At 44.1% G+C, this 15,709-nt stretch overlaps 1 protein-coding gene across 1 annotated transcript in view; it reads left to right on the top strand.

Moving 5' to 3' along the window:
* Nucleotides 1–4,893: 4,893 nt before the first annotated feature.
* Nucleotides 4,894–15,709, top strand: part of PLEKHN1 (pleckstrin homology domain containing N1) — a 63,294-nt gene continuing 52,478 nt past the window's right edge. Inside the window, exons 1-2 of the mRNA XM_033922969.1 lie at nucleotides 4,894–5,076; nucleotides 5,198–5,297. Of these exons, the coding sequence (XP_033778860.1) occupies nucleotides 4,997–5,076; nucleotides 5,198–5,297 (180 nt within the window). The 5' untranslated portion in view covers nucleotides 4,894–4,996. The remainder of the gene's footprint in view (nucleotides 5,077–5,197; nucleotides 5,298–15,709) is intronic.

Here is a 15,709-nt window from a genome sequence, read left to right as displayed (position 1 = left end):
ACAATCGGTGTGTTCCGGGGGCTTTCAAAAATCTTTCCCAAACTAGTCTCCTCAATAGCAAACCTTTTCCAGGAAGGGCTGTGGTCTGCACTCTGAGCTCATCCACCGAAACCCAGAATTACCGACGTGTGTGTCTGAGGTCTCGTTTGCTCCTGTGTTTACCCGTCACCTTCCAGATTTGGCAAGCAGCCATTTCTCAGGCTCGTTCATCGCGGGAGCCAAATGTTTCAATTAGATCTTCAGCTTGAGAGAGCGGTGGGAAGGTGGGAAGCCGGGTAGCTGCCCCTTTGCAAGATTCTTCATTTTCAGGGAGCTGTTTGCTTTCGTGAGAGGCACAAACGAAGAGAAATGCAGATGGGCGAGACATGGCGTCAGACAGCAGGGATTAAACTAGCTAAAGTTTCAAGTTTTTATTAAAATTTGATAAATCGCCTATCCAAATTCTAAGCGATGTTCAAAGCCTAAAAGGGTTTTAATAAAAGCGATCGACTGCAGATGGCGGATGATGGAATACGGTGTTTGCTTGTCGACTATCAAGCAGCGTTTTCAGTTAATTTGCACTCAAAAACAAGCACATCCATTGCATTGATTAGCAATTCTATTTTACGTAAAATTGTAGTGTGGGCTTTAGCACCAGCTATGGCAGTAACAGCTGCGACCCTCATAGGAATTCTATGAGCATCGTAGCTGTTACTGCTGTGGCTGGCGCTAAAAAATACGCTACGGTTTTGTAAAAGGGGAGGTTAGTTTCACCATTGTTACAATAACCCATATATAGCTTAAACAACTTTAAATAAATAACTCTAATTTTACCCCCCCCCTCTTTTTTTACAAAAGCGTAGCCCCGGCTGTGGTGGCAACAGCTCCTACGCTCATAGGAATTCTATGAGCATTGGAGCCATTACTGCCGTGGCCGGCGCCAAAAACTGTGTTACGCTTTTCAATTATTTGTTGGTTTTACGATTTTACAATTTCAATTATATTGCGCCGCAAAAAACATTTGCTCCATTTACCCCCTGTTTTACTAAGGTGTGCTAATCAAATTATCGCATGCTAACGCGTCCATAGACTAACATGCACGCGTTAGTGTTTAGTGTGCGCACCTTAGTAAAACAGGGCCTTAGTGTCTTGCAAAAAACATTATTTATTTAAAAAATTTATATTCCGCTTAGTCTCCAAGATAACATACTTAAAAAACTTTATATACATACTTTATATACCGCCTAGTCTCCAAGATAACATACTTAAAAAACATAACAGCATACATATACCATTATACAATAATTCAATATAACATAATAAGAGCAACCTGAGGAATCTTCAATATTATCCGTCACTTTCATTTGCTCCGTTTAGTGTGCCAGAGTGAAAAAAGTTTGAGAGACACTGCCTTATATGAATGATCTGTGGCACTGTCTACCCCTGCCCCCAGATACCATATCTAGACAGTACTAATCATTTCTATAACTCCACTAGATGCAGACATTATATGCCATATACTTTGTCTCTATAAGGCTCACAATCTAATTTCTTTTTGCACATGACAATTAAATTTGCTGATGACACACAGTTGTTCAAAATTGTTAAATTGCAAGAGGATTGTGAAAAGTTGCAAGAGGACCTTGCGAGACTGGGCATCAAAATGGTAGATGTCTAATGTGAGCAAGTGCAAAGTGATGCATGTGGGAAAAGGTTCCATGTTAGGAGTTACGGCACGGGAACAGGGTCTAGGTGTCATCGTTGAGGACACGTTGAAACCCTCAGCTCAGTATGCAGTGGCAGCTAAGAAAGCAAATAGAATGCTAGGAATGATCTGAAAGGAATGCAAAAAAAAAAAAAAAAAGATGAGAATTTTATAATGCCCTTGTATCGTTCCATGGTGTGGCTGCACATTGAATACTGGGTGCAATTCTGGTTGCCACATGTCAAAAAAGATAGAGCGGAATTAAAAAAGGTACAGAGAAGGACTATGGAAAATGATAAATGGAATGGGATGACTTCTGTATGAGGAAAGACTAAAGCAGCTAGGGCTCTTCAATCTGGAGAAGAGATGGCTCAGGGGACATTTGAGAGAGATCTGTAAAATGCTGAGTGGCATAGAAGGGGTAGATGTGAAGCAGCTGTTTACTCTTTCCAAAAATACTAGGACTAGGGGGCTTGCAAGTGATATTAAACAAGCCAAAGGAAATATTTCTTCACTGAATGTGTAATTAAACTCTGAATTCATTGGTAGTGAATATGATGAAAGCAGTTAGCTTAACAGGGTTTGAAAAAAAAAGTCTGGCTAACTTCCAAAAAGAAAAGCCCATAAACCATTATAAAGATGAATTTGGGAAAATCCACTGCTTATTCCTAGGATAAGCAGCATAAAATATGTTTTACCATTTGGGACCTTGCCAGGTACTTGTGATTTGGTTTGGCCATACGATAGTGGGCTTGATGGACCTTTGGTCTGTCCCCGTATAGCAACTCTTATGTAAACAACTTGCCAAGGATCATAAAGGAATTGAACTCATTTCTTCAGGATCTCGCTGCACTAACCCTTAGGTTACACCCATACCTGATGCCCCCCTGCCACGGTCTCCAGGTCTTATAACCATCTGTTCCACACCTCAGACCAGCTCTTTTGTTGCGTCTTCCTACTACAAGCAGGTTTTGATGAGCGACATATTCATTTGTTTTAATAAATGTTAGGACTCTGTAGTTTCTGAAAACAGGATGAAAGAGAATTACAGTTGGTTTACTAAACAAGACTGCAGGATCCGATTCCTGTGAAACATACCTCTCTCATCCTCGGCCGAAGGGGCTTTTTTTGTGTGTAAACATTGTGACAACGAGAGGGTGTACTCTTTCTTAAAAACAACTGGTTGACTGATTTTTGTAAGCTGGGCTTGTTCGCCAGTGATTTCTAAAAGTGCAGTAAACTCAGATCCTGGTCCGTATTCGCTCACACCTGATTTCAAAAGGATTTGTAGCCGTGGATTATTTAGAGGAATTTGATACAGAAAAGAAAAAAACTGGGAAGGGGTAAAACGTGGACCTCTCGGATCTTACGGATCTAAAACTGCACGTCCTTAAAAATCTGAAGTCCATGCCACTTGTAGTTTTTGGCTCTGACAGATCTCTATGACAATTTAGCTCTGACGGATCCTAATGCTTTTCCCTCCCTATGCTGAGACTAGCAGGAAAACTTTTGCCCTGAGGTCTGTGCCACTTTTAGTGGCGGGGGCCAGGGAAGGATTAACCCATAGGCCAAGTAGGCACGTGCCTAAGGCCCGAAATGGTCAGGTGGGCCCAATGAAGGAGGGCATCGACATTATTTTTTCTCAAATGGCGATGGGCCCCTCCAGCATCAATTGGCTATGCGGGCCCCCCCCCCCCCCAATCGGCAACACAGCCCCCCCCTTCGATGGAAAGTAAGACAAGCAAGCAACGCGGGTAAGAAAGGCAACGGGAATTGAAATTGTGCAAGCGGTGCTCAAAGCTTCCATCTGATGCAGCTTCCTGTTTCCGCCTGGGCGCAGGGTGGGGTGGGGCCCTTAAGTTTAAGTTTTAAGTTTAAGTTTATTAGGATTTTATATACCGCCTATCAAGGTTTTCTAAGCGGTTTTACAATCAGGTACTCAAGCATTTTCCCTATCTGTCCCGGCGGGCTCACAATCTCTCGAACGTACCTTGACAAATTAATCCTGCCCTGGCGGGGGCCTCAAATTTTTAAGGATGTGCAGCTCAGATCTGTGAGGTCCGCGAGGTCAGATGCACTGCAGACCTTTGCGCATATTTTTTAAACCCCCCTCCCAACCCAGCTATTTGCCAACCAGTGTCATATTGCGGGGGCTCTCGGAATCAGTGCGGAGGGAGAGATCTGGAGGAAGGGACGATCGGGCTAATTAGCAAAAGCCACGGAGCGCCTCCTCCCTCCTTAGCCATTAGGGAAGGCAGAGCCGGGGGCCTGAGCTGTGTGCAGGGAAAGCGGTGGAATAAGCTAAAAGGCGGACTTGTCAATGCACTGACCTCACATTTTTAAGGACGTGCGGTTTTAGATCCGTGAGGTCCGTGCTTTACCCCTTCCCCAAAAAAACTGCAGGAATGGTGTACAAGACGCCAAGTCTTTAATAAACATACATTGGTATGAGCATGAAACAGTTTGTATCCAAATAGGCTGGTGAACCATGGTCCGTGTTTCGAAGAAACACTCCTTCCTCAGGGGTCCAAAAAGAGTATCATATACTGGGGAACCTTGTGGATAACAACTGCAAACAGGATATCATGAACCACTAAGCAGGCTGCTGAAACTCTTTCGCAGACTCATTATAGGACAGTGGTCTCAAACTCGCGGCCCGGGGGCCACATGCGGCCCACCAGGTACTATTTTGAGGCCCTCGGTATGTTTATCATAATCACAAAAGTAAAATAAAAGTTTCTTGATCATATGTTTCTTTAGCTATAAATTACAATATTATTAATAAGACTTAGCCAGAAGGAAAGATTTATAAACTATAAAGAGTTTTACCTCATGCAAAATTGTCATTTCTTTAATAAGACATTAACTATTTTTTCTGAGGCCCTCCAAGTACCTACAAATCCAAAATGTGGCCCTGCAAAGGGCTTGAGTTTGAGACCACTGTTATAGGACATCATGATTTTCAAGTTAGGAAAGAAAAGATCCTAAAACTTAAATCCCCCTCCCCCAACAGGTTGGTTTTTTGGGTTTAAATTCCAGCAAATCAGCAAGGTTTTTTTTTTTTTTTTTTACATCTCATTTTTTTGTTGTTGTTTTGGGCTTGTGAAAGATAAGATTTAAAAAAAAAATAAAAAAAATCTGCAGACAGAAACGAGCCCAGGGCCAAATGAATGTGTGTGTGAACTGCTGGGTAGGTACCACCCAGCGGAAGTGAGGGAGGGAGGGGCGAAGGGCTGGGCGTGATACGGTCGCCCATTCCTGCCACTGTCTTCCCAGCTCGGCAGCAGAATCCAGCGCCCTCCGGAGCTCAGCATGGGCAACCTGGCATGTGTGCCCCATCCGCGCCGGGGGCAGCGCTACTCGTTCAACAAGAAGAGCTCGAGGCACGCAGAGTGAGTGCATGGCATGAGGGCAGAGCGACGGGGCAGCCGCTGCTCCTGCCATCCGCGGGCGCTTGGGCACAGCTAAAATCACGCTTTTTTTTCCCCCCCTCCCAAAAAAATCTCTTCACAGACAAGAGGGCCCGAAAAAGTGGACTTCTCTGTTCGGGAATGAAGCCGAGAGGGACAGGACGATGAGATCCGAGAAAATCCTGCATTACATTCCAGCAAAGGCAAGTACAAGCTCTTCGGGGTAGGGGGGGGTAGAGGGGTTACAATTGCTGGGCAGCCTGGGAAAGTGCACATTCGGGACTTCTGCTTGGAAGATCGGGGCTAGACCGATCCGTTCCTGCCCCTGGTGTGACGACCGTGCTCTAAATTTCAAACGGCTCTTTGGCTGGTGCCTCCACAAGGGTTCTGTCCTTCCCTGGCACAACTTGGAACACCGTAGCGAATTCACGGTTTTTTGCCTTCCAGTTCACAAGTTGAAGTTAAGAAAAGGTTTCCTGCCCCGGGGAGCTTATGAAGGGGGGTGCTGAAAAGTTCTCAGCCCAAGTTGGTTCACTTTATTTTGCCACCGCTTGCTGAAAAGAGCGTTATCTTATTTGACATTGTCTCGGGTCATTGATAGAACCATATGCATGCCAGTCTCTTCTTGCATGTGCCCAGAACTTTTTAAGCACCCCCTGTAGATATTTGTGGGTTTATCTGCTTATTTATTTATTTTTTTTTTAAGTCAAGGTTTTTTTATTGAAAAATTTTTTGAAATAAGGTATACATACAGAAGGATGAAAAAACTAGAGTTATACAAGTTGCATAGATATAGATATTTTCAAGCTTTGACAGTGTATTGCAGTTAATATAACTTTAACAGATTGCATAAAATACACGATATTACACATATTATTAAAGAAAACATCCATTTCCCCCCTCCTCCCAATTATTAATATATTAAATCATATTATTTATTACAATATTATATTTTTAAACTCTTCCAAATACTTTCCCCTCCCCTCCCCCCCCTGGATGTGTAAGGAAATCTAAGAAATAAAAGATATAACTCTATTATTATATGTTAACAAATGCAGTCAATGGGCTCCATAGTTTATTAAATGTATTTTTTTTTTTTGAACCAAACTGAACCTTTTTAGTCCCAAGTGTATGTAACCCTTTCAGGTCCTTTTCTGGGCGGCTGGATGGCAAAGTATTAGTAATGCTTACTGTTTCTGTATTGGCTTGTATGAACGGTGGGACTTGGGATGCAGAAATGCTTCCAGCACTTTCATCTTTGATAAGTACTCCCTCTCCCAGGGGGAATCGGATCTTACAGATCTTTCCAAATGTTGATTGGCTTTAAAGCAGAACCAACTCAGGCGTGTAAAATTAGACACGAAGCTTCCTCCCTACCAGGCTGATCAATTCGAAGCACAGCGCCAACCCTCCTCCTCTGACATAACAGCACTTCTGCGGGGCTTAATCCCAGCTTGGGATTTCCAGGCTGTAACTGGGGGGGGGGGGGCACCGGTGACTCACGCCTAGGGTCAGGCTGGTATGGGGTGGGGGAACCAGCCAGGGTCTTGGGTGAGAGAGTTCACACTCTCAGACTAATAGAGGCCTTGCCAGGGTCTAGCAAAGACAGGTCTCTACTTTAAAGCTGCAGGGTTAATGTCTTTGCCCCTCAGCACTTGCTAACCCTGGAAACAGTACTGGAAATTCCATTCAAATAACCCCAGAGTGGGCCAACTCAAGAAGGGTGTCTCACTTACAGCCACACCCAGATTGGGGGGGGGAGGGGATAAACCTCAGCTCTTTTTCAGATAGTCCTATGGGGACCCTTAGAATTTATGCCGCTACTTGACAAGGATATCTGAGGACGTAGTGGCCACAGCTTCTGGCGGTATAAAAGTTAGGGGTTAAGCCTTGACAGAGCTGGGAAAGCGAAGCATGTTGGCATGTAAATCCCTAGCCAGAGACCACGTGATCTAAGCTAAGTATACGCTTGCAATATTAAATTAAAAGTTAATATAAACAAAAGCAAATAAAAATTAAGTGGTCTTTCAAGACTGAAAAAGGGACCCGATGACGAGCTGACACGAAAACCTTAGAGCAATGAGATGTTATCGAGCTCTTAAGTGGTGCCGCTGAGGATCCTATAAAGAAATCGTATATATATTAGGGTTGCACGAAAAATGGTAGATAAGTTTGACTACTATTTTTGATAACCAATAGCTACTTGACAAGTATCATCGATAGAATTGCATAAGAACTGTACAGATGCTTTTCCATTTTATGTTACACTAGTCTTTAAGTCCGTTACATTAAAGGGTGCTAGAGATTCCTCGGCTTCCTCCCCCTCCCTTTTCCCTTCCCGTCAACCCCCTTGTTTCCCTTTGCATAGTCTCCCTGCTTCATCCGCTCCTTCTCCTGCGCGGGCCACCGGAGCAGAGAGGACTGGGCAGAGGGGGTTGCCAGCCGGGGCCGGCGGAGAGGAGCTAGGCGGCTAGAGGAGTAGCAGCAGCCGCTGCCGATTGCAGCCTCCGTCCCGCCTTCGCCTCCCTGGATTTGCTGGAGCGGCCTGCAAGGTTCGCTACAGTGGCTGGCGAACCTCAGCAGGCTGCTTTGAAGAGGACCGGCAGTGGGAGGGAGGAGTCGCTGGCATACACGCTAGCGCAGGCGCCGTGAGCACTGGCACAGAAGCACAGCTCACACCACCAGGACTCACGGATTTTCGACAGCGCATGCGCGCTTAGCCTTTTACTATTATGGATTCTGAGATTATAACTAGTAACATTATTGTCAAAGTGATAAGGGCCAGCTTACTAAACTGCATTAACTATTTAATGTCAGAATTACTGTTTACTAACAGAGTGGGTTCACATTCACAGGCAGTGAGATAGCCAGACTCTCCATTTTGGGTGGGACAGAACTCAAAGTGGGTGGACACAAGGACACCCCTGCCCAGCATTTCTTTCCCCCCCCCCTTGCAGGTCATCCCACCTCTCTCAAACTCCCCCTCCCGCATGAAGCTTTTAAACAATTCGGTTCTTCACTGGCGGCATACTCACTGCTGCACTGACTCCCCTGACACAGCTTCCTGTTTCCGCGCAGGTGGGACGTCAGAAGGATGGCTCTGGGGCTGGCCCCGGTGAAGAACTGAAATGTTTAAAAGGTAGATGGGGGATGGGAAATACACTGAATTGCTCAGGGAGGGAAGGGAGAGTTGCCAGTAGAGAATGAAATGGGGACAAACTTTGTCCCTTTCCCAACCCCCACCCCCATCCTCACAGGATCTGTCCCCATACCCACCCTGTCCCCCATGAGCTCTGTCCGCACAGTGTCCTCATTTGCACAAGCCTTGAACACTTTATATTTAAATCTTTTTATTAAAGTATAAGAAGGGACAATATTACGTACAACTGTTTGTAAATCACAAATAGAGCCTTCCATTTTGATTTGGTTTTGGGACAACCGTCTGAAAGATTCATTTGCCTATGTTTTTACATCATCTGGGAAGGTAATTGGATAGTCTTTCAGACATGGGTGTAGAAGAGAATCTAAACTGTGTAGTGGGTGAACAGGAAAATAAGTGTCGATTAAATGTTAGATATGTTCCTTGATGCCAGCAGTGATGGATAAATCTGTTGCAGTAACAGTAAGATGCGTGAGCAGCTGGGCACATGATGGAAGGACTTTGCAGATGGTAGGAGTCTGATCATTAGACAAGACTCTTGTTGCTACATCAAAGGCAGACAAGATACAAATGATATCATTTAACCATAATTCATTTAAATCCAAAAGCAGCTTCTGTAGTTTTTTTAAATCATTGAATTCAACTAGTTGCCAGTTGTCCAAGATGTGTTAAGTTTTTACATACTACTGCTATTTATCATTTCCATAGTGCTGAAAGGTGTACGCAGTTCTGTACATGTAACATTCAATAGATGGTCCCTGCTCAAAAGAGCTTACAATCTAATTTGGACAGGCAGGAGATTTCAAGGTTGGGGAGTTTCTGGCAGAAAGAATAATACAATGGGTATAGGTTTCTGACAAAAGCAGCTTCAAAAAAAGGCAGGCTTATAGCTTGGATTTGAATACTGCTAGAGACGCAGAATGATGCATTGACTCTGGCAGCTTGTTCCAGGCATACGGCGTGTCAAAAAAGAAGGGACGGAGTCTGGAGTTGGCAGTGGGAGGCGAAGGGTATAGATAAGAGGGACTTACCCGACGAGGGGAGGGGAGCATAGGGGGAGATAAGCGAGGAGAGATATTGAGGGGCTGCAGAGTGAATGCACTTGTAAGTCAGTAAGAGGAGTTTGAACTGTATGGGGAGCCAATGAAGTGACTTGAGGAGAGGGGTAATGTGAGTGTGGCGGCTCTCACGGAATATGAGTCGTGCAGCAGCATTTTGATTGAAGGGGAGAGAGATAGATGAGCGGGAAGTGCGTTGCAGTAGTCTAAGCGAGAGGTGAAGAGAGCATGAATAAGGTTTTTTGGTAACGTGCTCAAAGAGGAGAGGTTGGATTTTGGAAAAGCGGAGACTTAGAGGAGACATGATAGAAACCTTCAAGATCCTGAAGGGCATAGAGAAGGTAGACAGGGACAGATTCTTCAGACTGTGGGGAACCACAGGTACTAGGGGTCACTCAGAGAAACTGAAAGAGGACAAGTTTAAAACAAATGTTAGGAAGTTCTTTTTTACCCAGAGGGTGGTGGACACATGGAACGCGCTTCCGGAGGTTGTGATAGGCCAGAACACAGTACAGGGGTTCAAGGAAGGTTTAGATAGGTTCCTAAAGGTTAAGGGGATTGAGGGGTACATATAGAAGTAGAGGTAGGTTATAAAAATGGTCAGGAACTACTTCACAGGTCATAGACCTGATGGGCTGCCGCGGGAGCGGACCGCTGGGCGTGATGGACCTCTGGTCTGACCCAGTGGAGGCAACTTCTTATGTTCTATAGAGGAAGAAACGACAGGTTTTAGCGGTTTGTTGGATCTGAGCAGAGAAGGAGAGAGAGGAGTCAAAGATTACCCTGAGGATGTGAGCAGGGAGGAGGAGAGTGTTATCCACAGAATGGCGGGAAGGGAGATGTGGGCCTAGGCAGACAGTTTTAGATGGGTGAGACATCCAAGTGGCAATGTCGGTGAGGCAGGCTGAGATTTGGACCTGAATTCCTGTAGAGATCTCGGAGAGGTAGATCTGGGAGTTATCAGCATAGAGGTGATATTGAAAACCAGGGGAGGAGATCAATATACCCAGAGAACGGATAGCCTAAGTCTTGTGTCTTTTAGAGAATGACATGGGGGACAAAGTTTGGTCCTGTCCCTATCCTATCCCTGCGGGCTCTGTCCCCATCCCCGCCCCACGGATAACCGCGAGTACCCAGCCCCTTGTCATTCTCTAGATCCCAGGAATCTTCAGCTGGTTGGATTTGGGGATCCCTGCAGCCACATCACAGGTGCGCCCACTGCTGGGTGGGCCTATACCCACTTGGGCCCTCCCAAGGTGACATCACCGCAGTTAGTATGTAGTAATTCTAGTGTGTAATGATTCCTATGGGTGTAGAATGGACCGGAACTGCACATTATGAGTAATGCAGAGAAGTTGGCATGTTAACTAATAACATAGATAATGTGGAGCAGTTAATACCAGCTCAAGCGGTGTAACTTTCTGGATAGAACTTTCGCGTACCAAGCAAACAAACAACAACACTGGCTAGACAACTACATGAATAAAGCTAGACTGACCTACAACGCTTTTAGAAAACTCATAAAAACTACCTTATTCGACAAATATATCACCTAAACAGAATCTTCACCGAACACTTCTTTCTTTTCTCGTTCCCAATATACCCCCTCTGAAATCCTAATCAAACCATATTTTGGCAATTCGGGACATGTCTTCTAATAGGTCCCCCCTAAAAAATTCTTAAACTGTATATTGTAATTTCGATGTATTTTTTTGTAATTCGCGACCTTTTCCTAACATTCTTAAAGTTGACGTACTCTGTATTTCCTCTGACTATCTGCATATTGTAACTTAAACCGCTTAGAAGTCGCAAGATTGTGGCGGTATAGAAAAATAAAGTTATTATTATTATTATTATTGTTAACTAAGTGCATTATGCATTACTTGCTATGAGTTAACACGACAATGACATTTTCTCTGCGTTAACTGCACAGCAATAAGCCTGAAACACTAACATAGAGGCTTTGCAATTGGAACACATTAATTTGGGCAACTACCATACAATACTGCATACCATCTAATAACTATGGTGCAACTCAGTAAATGAGACCCTTGGTTAAGGTAAAAAGTAGAAAGAAGTCACTTACAAAATATTAAGAACAGGGCACAAAATTACAAATCAAAAATAGGTGTGGGGGGAGGAGTTGGGGCTGTTATCTGCATGTTGCCAGGCGGATGATCTGGGTTCAGTTCCCAGGCTCTAGGGATGAGCTGACATTTGCAGTGACATATCCCACCGTGTTGTATGTCATTTCCAAATGAAAATGAGCAGAAAAATCATTATGGTTTTTCATTCACCAATAACAGTGTGTACTATTTGAAAAGAAGACGCCTTCAGTTCTGGTCTCCTTATCTCAAAGAAAGATATAGTGGTGCTAGAAAAGGTTCAAAGAGCAACCAAGATGATAAAGGAGATGGAACTTCTCTCGTATGAGGAAAGACTAAAGAGGTTAGGGCTCTTCAGCTTGGAAAAGAAATGGCTGAGGGGAGATACGACTGAAGTCTGCAAAATCCTGAGTGGAGTAGAACGGGGATCAGTAGATCAGGATTTACAAAGACCAGGGCATACTCGATGAAGTTACAGAGTAATACTTTTAAACCAATAGGAGGAAATATTTTTTCACTCTGAGAATAGTTGAGCTCTGGAATGCGTTGCCAGAGGATGTGGTGAGAGCGGTTAATGTAGCTGGTTTAAAAAAAAAAATGGTTTGGACAAGTTCCTGGAGGAAAAGTCCATAGTCTGCTCTTGAGACAGACATGGGGGAAGCCACTGCTTACCCTGGATCGATGGCATGGAATGCTACTACTATTTGGGGTTTTGCCAGGTACTTGTGACTTGAATTGGCCTCCGTGAAGACGGGAAACTGGGCTAGATATGGCGCTGTTGTCGGTGGCCTCCTTAAAAGCGGCTGCCAATAGCGTGTCAATCACGTGATGGTTTCTTTTAGAAAATCATGTCTCCAGCAAGAGTAGGCACCAGAAATGGATTGGAAAATCTGGCGACCCTAAGCATGCTGTATTTTGCAGAGTGTGCACAGTGGCATAGTAAGGGTAGGAGGCGCCCAAGCGGTGGCACCCCCGCTCCTTCCATACCTCCCCGCTACTTCCTGCCCCCCCCAGTCCACATTCACGCTCTCCCTTCCCCCTACTCTACATCATCGTCAGCGCAAGTGACACGGCGGCAGAGGCCCCGGCAGCGAAGCAGCCTGTTCAGTGCTGCGGCCGCTGCTGTGTGAAACAGAGGCACGTTGGCCTCGCAGTGGGTCGGTGGGGTTCTGCTGTGCGGGATGGGATGGGCGTGTGAGATGGAAGGATGCTGCGCAGGGGGATGGGTTGGCGGGGTCATCGAGATTCTGCTGCACATGGGGGAGGGGAGGGAGAGATGGAAAGATGCTATGCAGGGGGATGTTGGGGTTCTTCTGCACATGGGGGATGGGAAGGAGAGATGGAAAGATGCTTCATAGGGGGATGGGTTGGCGGGGTCATTGGGGTTCTGCAAGCTCAGGGCTCCCACTGATTCTGCATTATGGTAAGTTGTATAATTTCTATTACAATATTATAACTTAATAATAATAGAAATGTAATTTATATTGTGTATAAAACTGCCCTACGAACCCGCCCCAAATTCTCCCCCACCCCCTTTACCGGTCCCTGGAAAAATTTGCTTCTATAAAAGCGGTCCTTGGTGTCAAAAAGGTTGGGGACCACTGCCTTAGAGAATAGCATGCAGCTAGATGCATGAGCAAATTTTAATGAGTGCCAGTTAACTGGGTCTCTTTTCCCTGGAGAAGAGGAGTCTTGGAGGGGATATGATAGAGACTTACAAGATCATGAAGGGCATAGAGAGAGTAGAGAGGGACAGATTCTTCAAACTTTAGAAAAATAAAAGAACAAGAGGGCATTCGGAAAAGTTGAAAGGGGACAGATTCGAAACGAATGCTAGGAAGTTCTTCTTTACCCAACGTGTGGTGGACACCTGGAATGCGCTTCCAGAGGACGTAATAGGGCAGAGTACAGTACTGGGGTTCAAGAAAGGATTGAACAATTTCCTGCTGGAAAAGGGGATAGAGGGGTATAGATAGAGGATTACTGCATAGGTCCTGGACCTGTTGGGCCGCCGCGTGAGCGGACTGCTGGGCACGATGGACCTCAGGTCTGATCCAGCGGAGGCATTGCTTATGTTCTTATGTTATGTTCTTAACATAGTAACGTAGTAAATGACAGCAGATAAAGACTTGAACAGTCCATCCAGTCTGCCCATTGGTTACATGCATTATAAATTCATAATTAAATTAAATTGTCCTTCTTAATTTGATATTTCTGGGCCATAGACCATAAAGTCCGCCTGGTACTATCCTTAGATCCCAACTTCTGGAGCTGCTGTCAAAGCTAACTCATAGTAACATAGTAAATGACAATAGATAAAGATCTAAATGGTCCATCTGCCCAACTGTACATGCTCTATAAATTAATAATTTAATTTAAATGGTCAGAGACCCAGAATTCTGCCCGAGAGTGTGCTTAAGTTCTATCTACTGGAGTCTCCGTCAAAGCTCACTCCAGCCCATCTAAACCATTCCAGCCATCGAAGCCTTCCCCAGCCTGTCCAACCAACTCGTCACTTACGGTACACACCGTAAAGTCTGCCCGGCAATGTTCTCATGTTCCAAGTAACAGAACCAAAAGAAGGGATGTCCAACCTTATCTGCAGTGAAAAAACCAGCCAGGAACAAACAAAATAAAAACTGCAGATATGTACAACGATGTAGGCGAATTTTATTGTGACAAGCAAACTATATATTAAAACCTTTTTACCAAACAGGGGACCCAACACGGTCCGTGTTTCGGACAACCTTCATCAGGGGTCCATGGTAAATAAAGGAAAAAAACATATGTCACAACAAATTTTAAAAAAGATAATATAAAACCAAACTTTAATGTTGGGTCGTCGTCTCCTCTCTGAACTCCCTATAGTGGTAAAAAGGTTTAAATATATAGTTTGCTTGTCACAATAAAATTCGCCTACATCGTTGTACATATCTGCAGTTTTTGTTTTGTTTGTTCCTCATGTTCCAAGTTACTGGAGTTCCCGTTAATATCCTCCCCAGCCTACTCTTTACCGAATTTCCATATACGGGACACAGACCATGTATGTCTGCCCAGTATCGGCCTTAGTTTTTCAATATATACCATTCATTTTCTAATTAGAAAACTGTGTTTATCCCATGCTTTTTTGAATTCCGGCACTGCTTTCCTTTCCACCACCTCCCTCGGGAGGACATTCCATCTTTAAAAATAATTGGTACACGTCGTACCTCAATCTTTTCTGTGACAGCCCCTATGATTTGGAATACTCTTCCTTTACACTTAAAAATGGAAAAAAAACTTACAAAAATTTAGAAGCAATTTAAAGTGCTTTCTTTTTAAAGATGCTTTTAACTGATCAACTGTGTTTTAGTAATTAATTTAATCTTGTTTCTTACATTTATTTTCCCAATTCCCTTTTGTGTTTACCTTAAATGTTTCTCACATGTTCTATACCGATTGTATTTCTCCCCCTCTTCCTATTCGTGTCCAGGGGCTTTTCGGTCCTTTTTACCCAGTACGTATTTGTTGTCAGTCATGTAGTTTTTATTATAATTCAATTAATAATAGATGTGACATTACAGTAATGTAAGTTTTATTTGTTAAATTTTTGTCTAAATGTTAATTTTAAATTTTGTACAACGCTTTGTAGTTTCGAAAAAGCGTTCAATCAAAAACCTGAATAAACATAAACATTCCAGGCATCCACCACTCTTTCCGTGAAAAAGAATTTCCTAACATTACTCCTTGCAACCTCCATTTATGTCCTCTAGTTTTACCATTTCTCTTCTTTGGCAAAGATTTGGTCCTATATTAATACCTTTCAGTATTTAAATGTCTCTATCATATCTCCCCTGTCCCTCCTCTCCACTAGAGTATGCATTTTCAGGTCTTCCAGTCTCTTCTCGTAATTGTTTTGGCGCAGACCACCTACCATTTTTGTTGTCTTCCTCTGGACTGCTTCAAGTCTTCTTGTTGGCACTCCAGTATTGATGGTTAAGAGTTCATTAACCAATGAATAGGCACACACATCTCGGCAGTGTGCCCAAATTTGGGTGCCATATATAGACTCCGGGGCTATGTCGTTTACGAGTGTCCCTGAAGACTAGCGCTTGGTTGCTTTGCTGCCACCTACTCACGTAATTGCGCACTTAGCCGTGAAAACGCCAGCGTTCTGTAGATCAGAGCGTGGACGTGGCATGTAAAAGCAGGCATCTGGTTCTAGAATTGTGCTCTGCCCTGCTTATTCTGTCATCTTGCACGCATGTTTTCACGCTTAGCACGTGCAGGTTAGTGAATAATGCCAGTTATGT

Source organism: Geotrypetes seraphini, chromosome 15 (genome assembly GCF_902459505.1).
Source record: "Geotrypetes seraphini chromosome 15, aGeoSer1.1, whole genome shotgun sequence".
NCBI lineage: Eukaryota > Metazoa > Chordata > Amphibia > Gymnophiona > Dermophiidae > Geotrypetes > Geotrypetes seraphini.
Note: the sequence above shows the minus strand (reverse complement) of the source record. Positions and strands in the feature narration are given on the sequence as shown.